The following is a 13514-nucleotide window of genomic DNA, read 5'->3' as shown; positions in this document are numbered from 1 at the left end:
ATATAAATATATTTTGCTCAACAGATATCAAATTCATTAAATAAAATATCCTTTCTAAAATTTAGCAAATCATAATTTCATTTTCCTTGGACAGAAAATATTTACACAACTTCTTCTGACCAGATATTGCCTTAAGAAAGTAATGCAGACAAATCAGATAAAGGAAATCAATTGTATGGTGGTGGCTGGAAATTTGACTTTTGATAGAGAGATCATAATATAACATATCAGATGTCAAAACACAGCGTTATAAACCTAAACTTATGTGAGCTGTTAAGTCAGTGTTACTTCAATTTAGTCTTAAAAAAAGAAAAAGAAAGTAAATGTGGCTTTGACTTATAAAAATTGGGGTGGGGGGAGTGAGTCTTCAGAAGCCCCAGGTACCTGTTTTTGAGAATGCCGTACTTGCTGAAATGTGGAACAAGGAAGGTCCTGACCTACCTGGTGGGGCTTTCCTAACAGTGAAATGTTTTCTCTTGAAGAACTCTGGTGCCACCTACTGGTAGAAGAACAATGTGGAAAAATAGAATTTTAAAATGTGTAATAAAGCTAGTGTTTATTCTACAAATAACTGGTATTTGGAAGCCTAGAATGTGATAGTTACCTAAATTAAATGATAAATAATTTGTCCAGCAACAATGAACATCCATCATTCATTTAAGCATCTACTCCATTTTCTTCTACCAACAATTATTGTTTCCTTGCCATTGAGACATTGCAGTGGTGCTGGGGATGCCAAGACCTGGCTCTTGCCAGCACAGAGCTCAACGTGTAGGTGAGGGGACACATGTTCCTGGCCAGATCCCAAGGCTGAAAATGCTGTAATAGCCCACTATTCTGAGCTCTTGTCAGTAGACAGTCAGAGAAAGATGCATGGACTGAGCACTAAAGAAACAACAGGGTCATTAAGCACAATGGCTTTCCAGGCAGAGAGCAACAGTCACAAAGTTATCAAAGCTTTCAAGAACACTTCATGAGCTGGAAGTGACAGGGGTTTTGAGTGCTTGGAAAGTGATGTCGTGAATGGGAAAGAAGGCTAGAAACAAGGCATGGGTTTAACACTAAAGTGTTAGACTTCTGTGCTTAGGGTTTTAGATTTTCTTGTTCACACCGAGAAACCACTGAAGGGTTTTTGAAACACCATCAGTTTTGCTATTTAGAAACCATACTGCATAGTTAAAGGAGAAATAGGCTGATGTAGGAGGTGAGACTTGAAGTAATGGACCGGGGGCAAAGCTACCACAACGACTTGGAGGGTGTTGACAAGGACCTCAAGTAGGGGAGTCAGGTGAAAGAAGGAGGTATATGATAAAAAAATTCACGAGGTAGAAAGAATATGATTTAGGGAGCAGATACCATAGAGTGGTGGGAATAAAGAGCAGGGGGAGAGGGTGACCTCACAGAAACCAAGATACTGATCAACATAGATGGTAGCAGCCCAGCCTGAAGCACCAAGCCCATTACCAAGAGAAATCTCACTTCATTTACTGTTGGCAGCTCAGGCCTGTCCCAGTACCTCATCTAGTTCACCAAAAAAAGAGAAGTCAGTAGGAATTAGCAGAGAACTTTTAAGGAGCTGTGCCAAATTCTTTATCCTTCTGCTTCCACTGTTCATTAAACAAACTAGTGATAAGATGATTGATTCCATGTGATGCTGTTACCTCTCGTATCACAAGCCCCTGTCTTTTGGCATGTTATTGAAGGCACTGCTGATCCCTTCTGTGATGTTATACATTCTTTAATGGCTGATGTGCCAATGGTTTGCAGAGCCTTTTCACATTATGTGCATGCCATTTAATTCACATGGCAATTTTATGCAACAAGTAGCCCATGAATTAGCATGCATTCTCACTTTACAAATAAGAAGACTGGTCCAGAGAGACTAAATAACATATCTGAGGTCATAGTAAATCATGTAAGAGCAGGTATACCAAGCCCAAAAGAAAAGTATAATGTTATTAAAATAAATAAGAAACGTAGTCACCAGAATAATCAATATTGTGTTTGCAGGTAAATAAAAAAAATCCACTTGCTTTTGTGACTTAAAATTCCTTTTTCTTTTGTCGTACAGATCTGAAAGTGTCTTGGTACAGCAAAGATAAGCAAATCAAGCCATCTCGGTTCTTTAGAATGACTCAATTTGAAGACACTTACCAACTGGAAATTGCTGAGGCTTATCCAGAAGATGAAGGAATTTATACTTTTGTCGCTAGCAATGCTGTAGGTCAAGTGTCAAGCACAGCCAACTTGAGACTGGAAGGTAGAGTAAAACATCTCTAATATCACACTTACGTATAGATCTAATCTCACAATATCAGTAACAATCATGTAAACCTTCATTGGTCCCACCATTCTCTTTTAATGCAACTAATTCTTTCCATGTTAGGTGTGATGTTCTCACTTTTGATTTACCCTTTCTCATTGTAAATCACAAACCATCATTTTTATTTTGCCTTGCTTTGTCTCCATACGGTATTATAATGTATTGCTCTCATCACCAATTCCATGCTTCCTGATCAGCATGTATCAGAATGGAGAGGTAGATTTGTTTTCTCATGTGACTAGGATAAAAATCAATTTTTTAAAAAAAAATTTTTTTAAAAAAAATTAAATCTTAAATCCCCCCATTGTGTTGGCACAATCAATATATCACAGATGCTACAGTAGATGATTTTAGATATGTGCAGCAGAGATAAATTCACTCCGTCATTCAAAAAATGCCACCTGTCCTAACATGGCTTAACATGTCCATTACTTGAGGCCCTTAAGTTGCAGTCATAAACACTGTTTCAAAATGAGATACCAATATTTTTACATAAGCAAACATTTTCTTGAGCTAATTGAATCAAATCAGTATTAAGTATATATAAATACATAAGGATTAGGGCACCATTTGATTGTTTTTCCTTAATTTTAAACACTTACTATAACCAGATGTCTTCTAAATAATCAATTCACAGTGATTTACTAAAGAGAAAAGGTGATTTTAGAACAGGGGAAAGGAAACAGGGGTAACTAAACTGAATTGGCTACTCAGTCATTACTACCTTTATGAATGAGAAAGTTCCTTAGATATTTATCTTGTTTGTTGTCAAAATGGAAATAAATGTGTGTGACTTTGAATCAATAGTGACATATAATATCAGGGCATTAGAACAGGACTGGATTCTAGTCACCACTGAAATTGTGACAAATCTGCAGACAATTCCAAATGACTTCTGGTTTCAATGCAGGGCAAAGACATTAAAGGTTGGCATGCTTCTTTTCAGGATTTAGCAAACTTGAAGATGTTACATCAAACTCCCAATGGCATGTCTCTTCATCAGTTTCATTTAAGAAGGAGTCCCTTGGCCAAAAGCCCATCTTCATCCAGCCTCTATCGAGCCTCAGGGTGCACAGCGGGGAGACAGTCAGATTTCATGCAAGGATTTCTGGCATTCCAAAGCCAGAAATCCAGTGGTTTCGTAACCAGCAGCCAATCCTACCAACTAAAGATGTAGTTTTCCATTTTGAGGAATCCACAGGCATGGCTTTAATGCTTATAGTTGATGCATATTCTGAGCATGCTGGGCAGTACTCTTGCAAAGCAGTCAATAGTGCTGGGGAAGCCATTTGTGCAGCTACGCTCGCAGTGACTCCACAAGGTAAAGTCCATCCTGCTTTGAGGACTTTGATTTGCTGCATACCTCCTCCTCCCACTGTGACTAATGAGAGTCTCTGCTGTCTATTGCATATGGTGGCCAGTTCAAAACTTACTAATAAAATAACATCCAACAAGTCTTCCTAAGTCCTTAGCTAGAGGTTAACCTAAGTACATTAAATTTCATGAAAGTATGTGTTCTGTATGTTGAGAATTAGTCATTGTTTTGTTAGGTGCCAATGTTTTGAAATTATTTTTCTAAATGACATATTTCATCCTTAAATGATCTATTTGCTGTATATTGTTTATTAAATGTATGGTGGAGGAAGGACAAATGGCATCCCAAGTAGGGAGAGGATGGGGGAGGGCTGTGTCACTCTGGATGGCTGTAATGACAAGAGAAGGAAGGAGTCAGATACTGTGTGGCATCTGTCCCAGCCTTCATCATCCATTCATCACTGGATCCTGGGAATGAATTTTCTTTTGTGTGATCCCGACCTCCTAGAGCATTCTGCATCTGGCATGCTGCTTCAAAGTGGCAATGATGTCTTTCATCTTCATCTTCCATGCTGTTCTCTGTTACTAACCTAGCCAAGTGACAAAGCTTAGATCTTAATATTCTTTTCTTGTTCTTGTCACTTGATTATACAGTGTCAGCCATAGCTAGGCAAAGTTCTGGGAAAGATGTAAGAGAGCCCACCAAGTGCCAGGCAGTGGCAGATTCCTCTTACACAAAGCAGGAAAGCAAAATATCCCAAAGTAAAATTAAGTCATTTCAAGGATCATCATGAATACAAAGTGCAAGTTTTGGAATGTGTGTCTCAATGTTCCACCCCTAAAGTCACACCCATTCAAGTAGAATGGTATCCTGCTGTATCCCTTTCACAAATTGCAGGAAGTTCTGCTTTATCTGAGAAACAGGCTGAAGAGGCAAATGGGTGAGACACTAAAGATTGTCTGGCATCTTCAAGAACTCTGTAAGGTGTGGTGACAATGCCGCATTCCTCGGGTTTTAGAAGATGAATCTTCTCTTGCTATAGCCTGTACTCATGAAGGTGTAAAGATAAAGAGGTCTGAGAGAGTGACGCAGTCACAGTGGAATTATTCAGTTTCTTATCATACGTAATGTCCAGCTGCTAAACCAAGGATAATACAGCTGCACTGTTCACAATGAATGTGGAGAGGCAACATCAGCAGTGCTAAGCATAGAAGGTGCTTAGTTGATTTTTAGCTATGACTTGCTTCTTTTCAACCTCATTACTTTATAGAGCTTTTCTGCCATACAAGTTAAGTCAGTGAATATACTAATTAGAATATCTTTAAATTAGCACCCTATAGATAGTATTCTACATGTGACTTACAAAAGTCAAGCCAAGTCATTGGCCAAACTTGCTATGAACAATTAATTTTCTAGTTTAGATTCAGGAAGCTTATTTAGCTTTCAAATCTAGGTTCAGGAGGTTAAGGTTTACTTCATATGTGCTGCTTTTTCTAGCATTTACCCAATGTGCCACCTAGGAAGTATACCAAAGAAGGTTAAAATGTTCTAGTGTATCAGGTATTTATTACTGTTATTTTGCCTGTCAATATTCTAAATGTATTTTCTTTAATATTAGGACACTTAGAAATTCTCATGTACCCTTTGTTTTCAGATAAGAAAATAGAACGTGGGTACTGAGAATAAAATGACTCTGTCTGGACCAAAATTAATAGTCTCTAGGTATTTCTCAATAAATGCTGTTGCTTTTACAGCCTCACCAGGAAGTTGTAGATTATCTCATGGCAAGATCATCATTTTTCTTGTTATTATGCTTGATTCTCCACTGTATCTAAAAAGACATGGAAAAATTTGTCTGGGAAAAGGATAACATCTTCCTCTTATCCAAAGACTTTTAGTCATAAATGAGAAGATTATTTTTCAGGAGCTAGAAGTTTACAGTGTATGTCCACAGGCAGAGGTATTTCACTAAGTGCCTTGGAAGGGAGAAGTTTGGGCATCTCCAAGGGTCTATAGAGAACTGTGGCATCAAGTCCTTCCCTTATCTGTCCATGCTATTCGTGAGGTGTTAGAGATGGATAGGGGCAACACAGGGCTATGTGCACAGCCATCTCCACCCTGATGTTTGAAACAGCTCATTAATTCACTTAATGTATCTATAATACTCATTTACCAAAAGGAGGCTATTTTCTTTCTTAATCTGATCTTTTGTTCTATAGCTGTTTCTAGTTATATGCCCATAGCTTCCAAAAGGAATATTGCAAGAAGTGAGATGTAGTTATGCAAGTTTTAGATGGCAAATTCTACTGTTTTGAGAGCTGACCATCAATTTCATTGCAGCTTCTCACTGGCACAATAATCACACGGAGTGACTATTTTAATCTGGAGGCACTGTCTACAAGCCTTGTAGGTGACTACTGTAACTCTTTCTGCAGCAATATAGTTGGGAGTTGGTTTTGTTGTGAAAGAGGGAGAAATGTATGTCTTCCAGCTTGTTTCCTTAAAAACATAGTGCTGGAGTCCAGTATTTGAAAGACATGTTCCCAGAGTATATTTGAGCTGACATCTGTTTCCCAGGATTCCCAACTCACTCATTTCCGGTCGATTATATTATTCAAATGTACTTGAAACATGAGCGTTTCTTGCAAAGTCCAAAAAATCCTTACTTGTACTTTAGTTAAAAGATAAGGCATTTGTAAGTGTTTGAAGAGTAAAGGCTCAAACACAGTTACATAATTACCTAACTTAAGGCTGACTTTTGTGCTTTTCTCTTTTCTTTTGGCCTAATAATTTGGGCCTCTTATTTTAGTAAAATAACTGAAAGACTATCTTAGCCTAATAGTCTACATTCTTATTCACAAAGATCAAGTAGGAATGTAAAACCAGTAAGTCCGTTTGATTAGAGATCTTTTGTGTACAGTAATCACAAGCACAGCTATGTTAGTTTTGGGACTAAAATTCTGCTTTCCTTCTCATCCTAATGCCATTCCATCTTCTCTAAATTCAGCATGTATTGTATGCTTACAAACACAGCTAATTTATACCTTTTCCTAACTTTATTCTTACCTAGCAAAAGAATCACAAAACAGAACTGTTACAAAAATTACCCTTGGGTTAGACAGTAAAAAAATCTTAAAACATTCAAAGAGTCACAAATTAAAACAATCCATGAAGTAAAAAGAGCATCATCAAAGAAAACCAAGTTTTTCATTAACTTCATGCTAAAGACCATAAGGAAATGCAAAGCCAGGAAGTCTAACGTCCTGACATGAAACCACATGGACACAAGAATGGCAGTGGTACTAGATCACCACCTCTCCCTAGATTGCCCCAAAGACAACTGTGTCTAGAGGCTGTGGCTTTTCCCTATGTAATAAAAACATTTTGAGCTGAGGACTCCTTGTTTTGCTCCTTTATATGTAATCGGACTTTGTGTAGTTTGATGTTTAAAAGGTGTTCAAACCAAAAGAGTATTTACTAGCAGAAAATGCATAATTCTACAGGCAAAACTGAGTAGCCCTCAACTAAAAGTGGCAAGTTAGAAAATGCATGTTCCTTCTAAATGTGATTTCATCTCTTATCATGTTTTTAGTCAATAGGACACTTTAAAAATGTTCCTTTAGTTTGCGGACTGCTTTTCTGAATGCATGTAAAGGCATGGGGAATTGTGGAACTAAAAGTGGAAATTTCATAGGGAACCTAAAGTAAAAATGTTTTTAAATCGTCCTGTCAACATTTTCATGTACTTTTATCAGCTCATTGATTTGTTTGGCATGAATTTTTTTGATGCATTGGAGGGAATAGCTGATACTGTAATTGTTAATGGTATGAGTCATGAATTGAAGGAAAATAGGTATGTGCAATTAATCATTAAAACCCCATTACATGTTTTTTTTTTTTCCATTTTAGCTCCAGAATCAATTTTGCATGAGAGGATTGAACAACAGATTGAGATGGAGATGAAAGGTATTGTTATATTGAGTGTGAGATTTTAGACTTCTGAAGGATTAATAGAATCCTTGAGTTGCCTTCTTTCTTTTAGTATTATTCATACAAATGATATATACGTACAAATATATCTCTTAGAGTATGTATTACTATGCTGCATGCCTGGTTTAGTATGCTGATGGTTACATGCATTTTGTAGTAATTTATTTTTTGGTAATTTAAAATCTTGTATTTAAAATTTGTCAGCTATATTCAACTTTATGTTTGTAGCCATTATCAAAAGTGCATATTAGAAAAAGGTGTCATTTTAATGCATGAAATCATGAAGTAGAATTTTGTTTTAAAAATCACAGTGAGTTAAACTGAACAATGGAACAATAACCTAGCTGTCATAGAATGCAAGGTCCCAAATGAATGATGATTGAAATGCTACTTTATTTAGGGTGTGTGAAAATGTTACATTCCCATTCTGGTTTCCACTTCATGCACATATATCATTTTAACATTGACATGTCTTACACTGGCTTGCAGATAGCTGCCTCATGTGATCCTATTGCCTGCTTTTCTTTGCATAACATTGTGAATTTATGGCTGTATTAGTTCGAATAAACGCCTTCTCATTTTATTTTAGCTAATTATTTATGGTTATAGCTCTTGTGTATATTTTAATCGTTAACTCTCAAAAATACAATAATTTAATCTACAATCAAAAGGATCAGAAAGGGCGTTTATTCTACTCTCTGCAAGTCAGGTAAGATTTTCCTCTTAGCCATCAAAAGAACAGAGTTCTCCTGCTCTCAAAACAAATATGCACAGAAACATGTTATTTTGAAATGCATTTTTGCTTGTTCAAGAAGAAATTTCAACAGTCTGAAGAAAAGACCAGACAACGAACGATTTTCGTGTCGAATCTTTTAAACAGAGCATGGTGTTGCGTTTATTCGAACAAATATGGTGAGTGAATTTTTTTACGGATTTGTGAGAATCTGTAGCATGCATTTATTTTATTTCCTATTTTGCAAATTCATTTATTTTCAACTTTTTAAGTACTTTGGAAAATAGTAAAATGCTTTATAATTTAATTTTTTTCAGAATTATTCTCCGAAGGGGAATCTGAAGATTCAGAAAGAGACACACGTGATGCCTTTTCAGATTCTGAAGACATAGACCACAGCTCTATGGCTGCTAAAAGATATGCAAGTAGAATATCATCTACATGCTCCTGGCCTGAATATTTCAAGCCTTCTTTTACACAAAAACTTATGTTTAAATATGTTATAGAGGGTGAACCTGTTGTTTTCACATGTAAATTAATTGCTTGTCCAACTCCAGAAATTACCTGGTTTCATAACAATCGACCAATCCCAACAGGTCTTCGGCGTGTTATAAAAACTGAAAGTGATTTGCATCATCATACTTCCAGCTTAGAGATTCAAAGAGTCCAAGACAGAGATTCTGGAAGTTATAGATTACTAGCAATTAATAGTGAAGGGTCTACTGAATCAGCAGCATCATTGTTTGTTATCCAAAAAGGGCAAGATAAAAAATATTTAGAATTTCTGAAAAGGGCAGAACAGACACATGAAAATATGGAGACTTCAGTTGACAGAAGAGAAGATAGAATAAAGGTTGACCTGAGGTTTACTGGTTCTCCTTTTAATAAAAAACAAGATGTGGACCAGAAGGGAATGATGCGAACTATACACTTTAAGAAAGTAAGTCCTGACAAGAAAACAGATTTTGTGTATGATGAAGAATATTTAGAAAGTAAATCTGACATAGCAGGATGGCTTAACGTAGGTGAAAGTGTCCTGGATGAGGAGACCAAAATGAAGTTGAAACGTTTAAGGGAGGCTAGAAAAATGTTAATGGAGAAAAAGAAATTATCTCTTTTAGAGATGTCATCTGAAATAAGCTCAAGAACTGTGAGGAGTGAAGCTAGTGATAAAGATACTCTGTTCACTAGAGAGGAAATAAAAGTCAGCTCTATGTATGATCTAGCTGAAAATAGGGATAAAGTAGATCCTTTAACTGCGGATGTTCTCTGTTATCCATATGCCCTTCCTAATCAAATGCACCAAAATGTAGAATCTGAAGAACCTTCCACAAGCTTTCAGACTATTGTTGATGAAGAAATTCTCCAGTCTGAAATAAGAATGAGCCAGGAGGTGTTTCAAAAAGATAGTCTACCAAAAGACCACTTATCTGATAGGAGACTAGTAAATGAGAATACACAAGCAAAAGCACTACTTGAGGAAATCATGACCGAAACTGAAATCGAAGAGTCGTCTGAATATATCACTAGTGCAATGAAGAACAAGGAAATATATGAGACTCCTGACAGGGTGTCTCAAATTAGCACACCATATGCCAGTGAATCTTTTGATACACAAATAAATATTAAAGACAATGAAGAATTAGTTGGTGAGAGAATGGGAAATGAAGATGTGGGAGAATTACAGTACTCTACTTCCACAAACATTGATGAACTCAAAACTGAACAAGAAGAAAAATCCATAAGATTTTTTGAAAATGCTTTCCAGAAACATCCTCAGCGTTGCCCACCTTTATTTCTTCAAGAAATCGAATCTCAAGAAGTTTATGAAGGTGATAGTTGTAAATTTGTGTGTCATTTTCAAGGATATCCTCAACCCATAGTGACGTGGTATAACAATGATATGCCAATTCCACGTAGTCAAGGCTTTATCACTCATACTTCTGAAAACTACTCAACATTAACTTTTTCTTGTGTTCTTCCTCAAAATGAAGGCTATATTACCTGTGTGCTGTTCAACCAGTATGGAACAGTAAAAACAACTGGCATTCTTAAAGTAAAAGCAAAACAAAGGCATGACTTTGAAGTACATGAGGTTCCAGTACTGCATGACTACATTGATGAGGATGAGGAATTGGTACTGGTGTTTGACCAAAGGAAAGTCCCTCATCCATCTTTGAGACAAGAGGATCAAACAAATTTCCATGTGTTAAAGACCAACCCACCAGTTCTTCCCTCTGAAAACCCAGAAACGTTTTCCTTTCCTGTAGAAATTCAGATAACCGCAGCTACTCCTACCCCAGAACAGGATAAAGAGTTAAGGGAAATGTTTCCCCCAGAGGAAATGAAACCTAAAATAACATCTCAAGCTGAGGGTACTCAGTCCCCAAAACACAAATTTATATTTTCATCTGATATAACTAATGAACCACCAAAAGTATTACAAGAAATGCCAACACATGCCAGGTGTAGAGAAGGGGATTCTGTAATCCTTGAATGTTTACTATCTGGTGAGCCTCAGCCAGTTGTTACATGGTTTCAAAATGGAGTCCCTTTAAAGCAAAACCAGAAATTTCAATTTGAAGAAGTTCATGGTAGCCACAGGCTATATATTTTTGATGTTAATTCTCAAGATTCTGGAAAATATAAATGTGTTGCTGAAAACAATTTAGGAACAGTTGAGAGTGTTTCCGATCTAACAGTAGAACCTGTCACTTACACAGAATACAGTGAATTAGAAGGTATTGGTGGAACTTATGAAAAATATCACAAAGATCATCAAATTCAGGGAGAATCTATAAGGACACATTTTTATGATTATTCAGCTGGCCCTTTTGTTCCCCAATCTAATATAAAAGAGTATTTTGTAAGGGAGTATTTTCAAAGCCTTGAGAAAATAGAGCAGATAGGTCAGATAGAGCAGGCTCGTTGCATATCTTCTAGAGAAAAAATACCCAGGTTTATGCAGATTGCTTCTAGGTCCATAAAAATCAACAGACCTATCAGGGAAGAACTCATACAACATCATGATGGAGGGAAAGAGGGACATGTAAATAAAAAATCAAAGCTGCACCAAGCAAAGGGTACCGTTTATCCATTTGCTGATGATTTCAGTGAAGTTAGAATTAGAGAATATGACAAAAACGATTTTGGTAAATGTGGTGGACCAAAAAGGGAAAACGTGCCAGAATGTGCCCAAAGTGACTATTTATGGAATATCGACGCTGAGCAAACTTCCGATAGTTATCATACAAAAGATTCATCTATCATTGTATATGAAGAACCACTTGATGAAGAGAGCTATTACCCAGGTAAAAAGGTGAGGCATAGAGTCATTGCATTTGAAAAGTTACAACATGTAAAAAAAGGAGTTCTAGAAAAAAGACCTACTAGGGGACCATCTACTAATACTTCCCCATGGAAGCTTGATGACTTTCCATTAAATCAAAGAGAATCAATACCAAGTAACCTTGATACAAATATGCATAAGGCAGAGAAAATACCCTCAAGCAATGAGCAATATTCATCTGACATTGTAACTATGGATTTAAAGCTGCTTTCTTCTCAAACCCACGAGGAATCTGAAATACAAGAGAGAAAACAGCAGAAAGAAATGAGTCTTAAAGATAAATCTATAGCTATTGAAAAGGCTGACCATGAAACACCTATCACATTTGACCTTAAGCAGTATCATTCTCAAGTAGAAAATGCAGATACAAAATTTCAAGAATTAGATAGTGATGGAGGAGAAGGAACTTATTTTAAAACCCAGCATCTAGTTTCTGAAATAACTGATGCCGAGAATGTTGTATTTGATCTCAAACAAATGTATTCTCATATAGGGGATCCATATAAAGATTACCAAGGGCAAGAAACCAGACAACAGCAGGAAACACAGAATAAAGAAGAAATTCCTAGCCCTGAAACAGTTCAATCTGATTTACTGAATATCCCTGACAGTGTGCAAAATAACATACTTGCCAATACAGAAATTTCTTCCAATCAGGAATTTCCTAAACGAGCTATGATGGGAAAAAATTATATTGATGAAAACACCTCTTATTTGGAAAAAGAAGTTGAACATATGCAGGAACAAAATATAGAAATTTCAAACAGTGATATTTTTCTTAAATCCTTTTCTAAAGAAACTTATGGTGAATCATGTGCCCTACTTCAAACCTCACCCACTGAAGTAGGAAAAACTGATGTTTCTGAGAAAAAAAGATCTCTAGAAAATGGAAATCAGAGTTTCATTTCACATTTGAAAAAAACAGCAAGTGAGGGTAAGCTTTTAGACATTTGTGAAATGGAGAAAGAACACAGTTTGGAACCAAAATTGACATCGTTTCAAACACAGGATGGAGGAACACAGGGTTATGCTAATGGAATATCACAAGACCACAAGGGTGATGTTCAGGAAGCAGACACACTCCACAGAAAACTTTCTCTGAGCCAGTGTTTCCCATTCTTAATGACAGAAGAACAACAGCATCCAAATGAACAAATAAGTGAGGAAAGTAATGCTTCTGGAGAAGAAAAATGTAATGAAGTTCAAGTTCAGAATGAAACTTCCTTCTCTGCTACTGAAGGAGAAAAGATAGAAACTTGTTTTTCTGACAATGTGCCTAAATTGGATGAGGCACATACAATGGAACTAATGGAATCGGAGACCTCCCTAACACAATATTTACTCGCTGCTGGAAAGCATGAAGTTCCTGAAACTAAAGACATCAAACACAAGGCAAAACTTTTCCAGAGTGAATCAGTCACATCAATGGAGGTTGAAGAAGTTACTTTCAATACCGTGTATGAATATTATAACCAAAAACAGGATTCACTAGATCGTCCATTTTCTCCCGAATCTGAAATTTCAATTGATTTGGCAAGTACAAGCAGTGAGGAAATATCAGAGTTAGATCAGTTTTATACCCCACCATCCTCTGTTGAACATTTTGAAACTCCAAAATCTCCAGATTTATATTTTACTCCTCCAGATAGAACTAAACAATCCTCCACCAATTCAGGAGGTGAGGTTGTTAAAAGAACCACATCTTTAGAGGAAGATGCTGAAAGGTATTCAACACCTTCTGAAGGTGAGATCACAGAAAGATATTCCACACCCCCAGGGGAGACCCTAGAGAGATATTCTACTC

At 36.6% G+C, this 13514-nt stretch overlaps 1 protein-coding gene across 1 annotated transcript in view; it reads left to right on the top strand.

The window, feature by feature from the left end:
• Positions 1 to 13514, top strand: part of TTN (titin) — a 282533-nt gene that overhangs the window by 59284 nt on the left and 209735 nt on the right. Inside the window, exons 43-44 of the mRNA XM_054699459.1 lie at positions 2072 to 2260; positions 7548 to 7604. Of these exons, the coding sequence (XP_054555434.1) occupies positions 2072 to 2260; positions 7548 to 7604 (246 nt within the window). The remainder of the gene's footprint in view (positions 1 to 2071; positions 2261 to 7547; positions 7605 to 13514) is intronic.

The sequence above is a fragment of the Talpa occidentalis genome, unplaced genomic scaffold, assembly GCF_014898055.3.
Source record: "Talpa occidentalis isolate TD23 unplaced genomic scaffold, MPIMG_talOcc4v2.1 talOcc4.3, whole genome shotgun sequence".
Taxonomy (NCBI): domain Eukaryota; kingdom Metazoa; phylum Chordata; class Mammalia; order Eulipotyphla; family Talpidae; genus Talpa; species Talpa occidentalis.
This window is presented reverse-complemented; position numbering and strand designations above follow the sequence as displayed.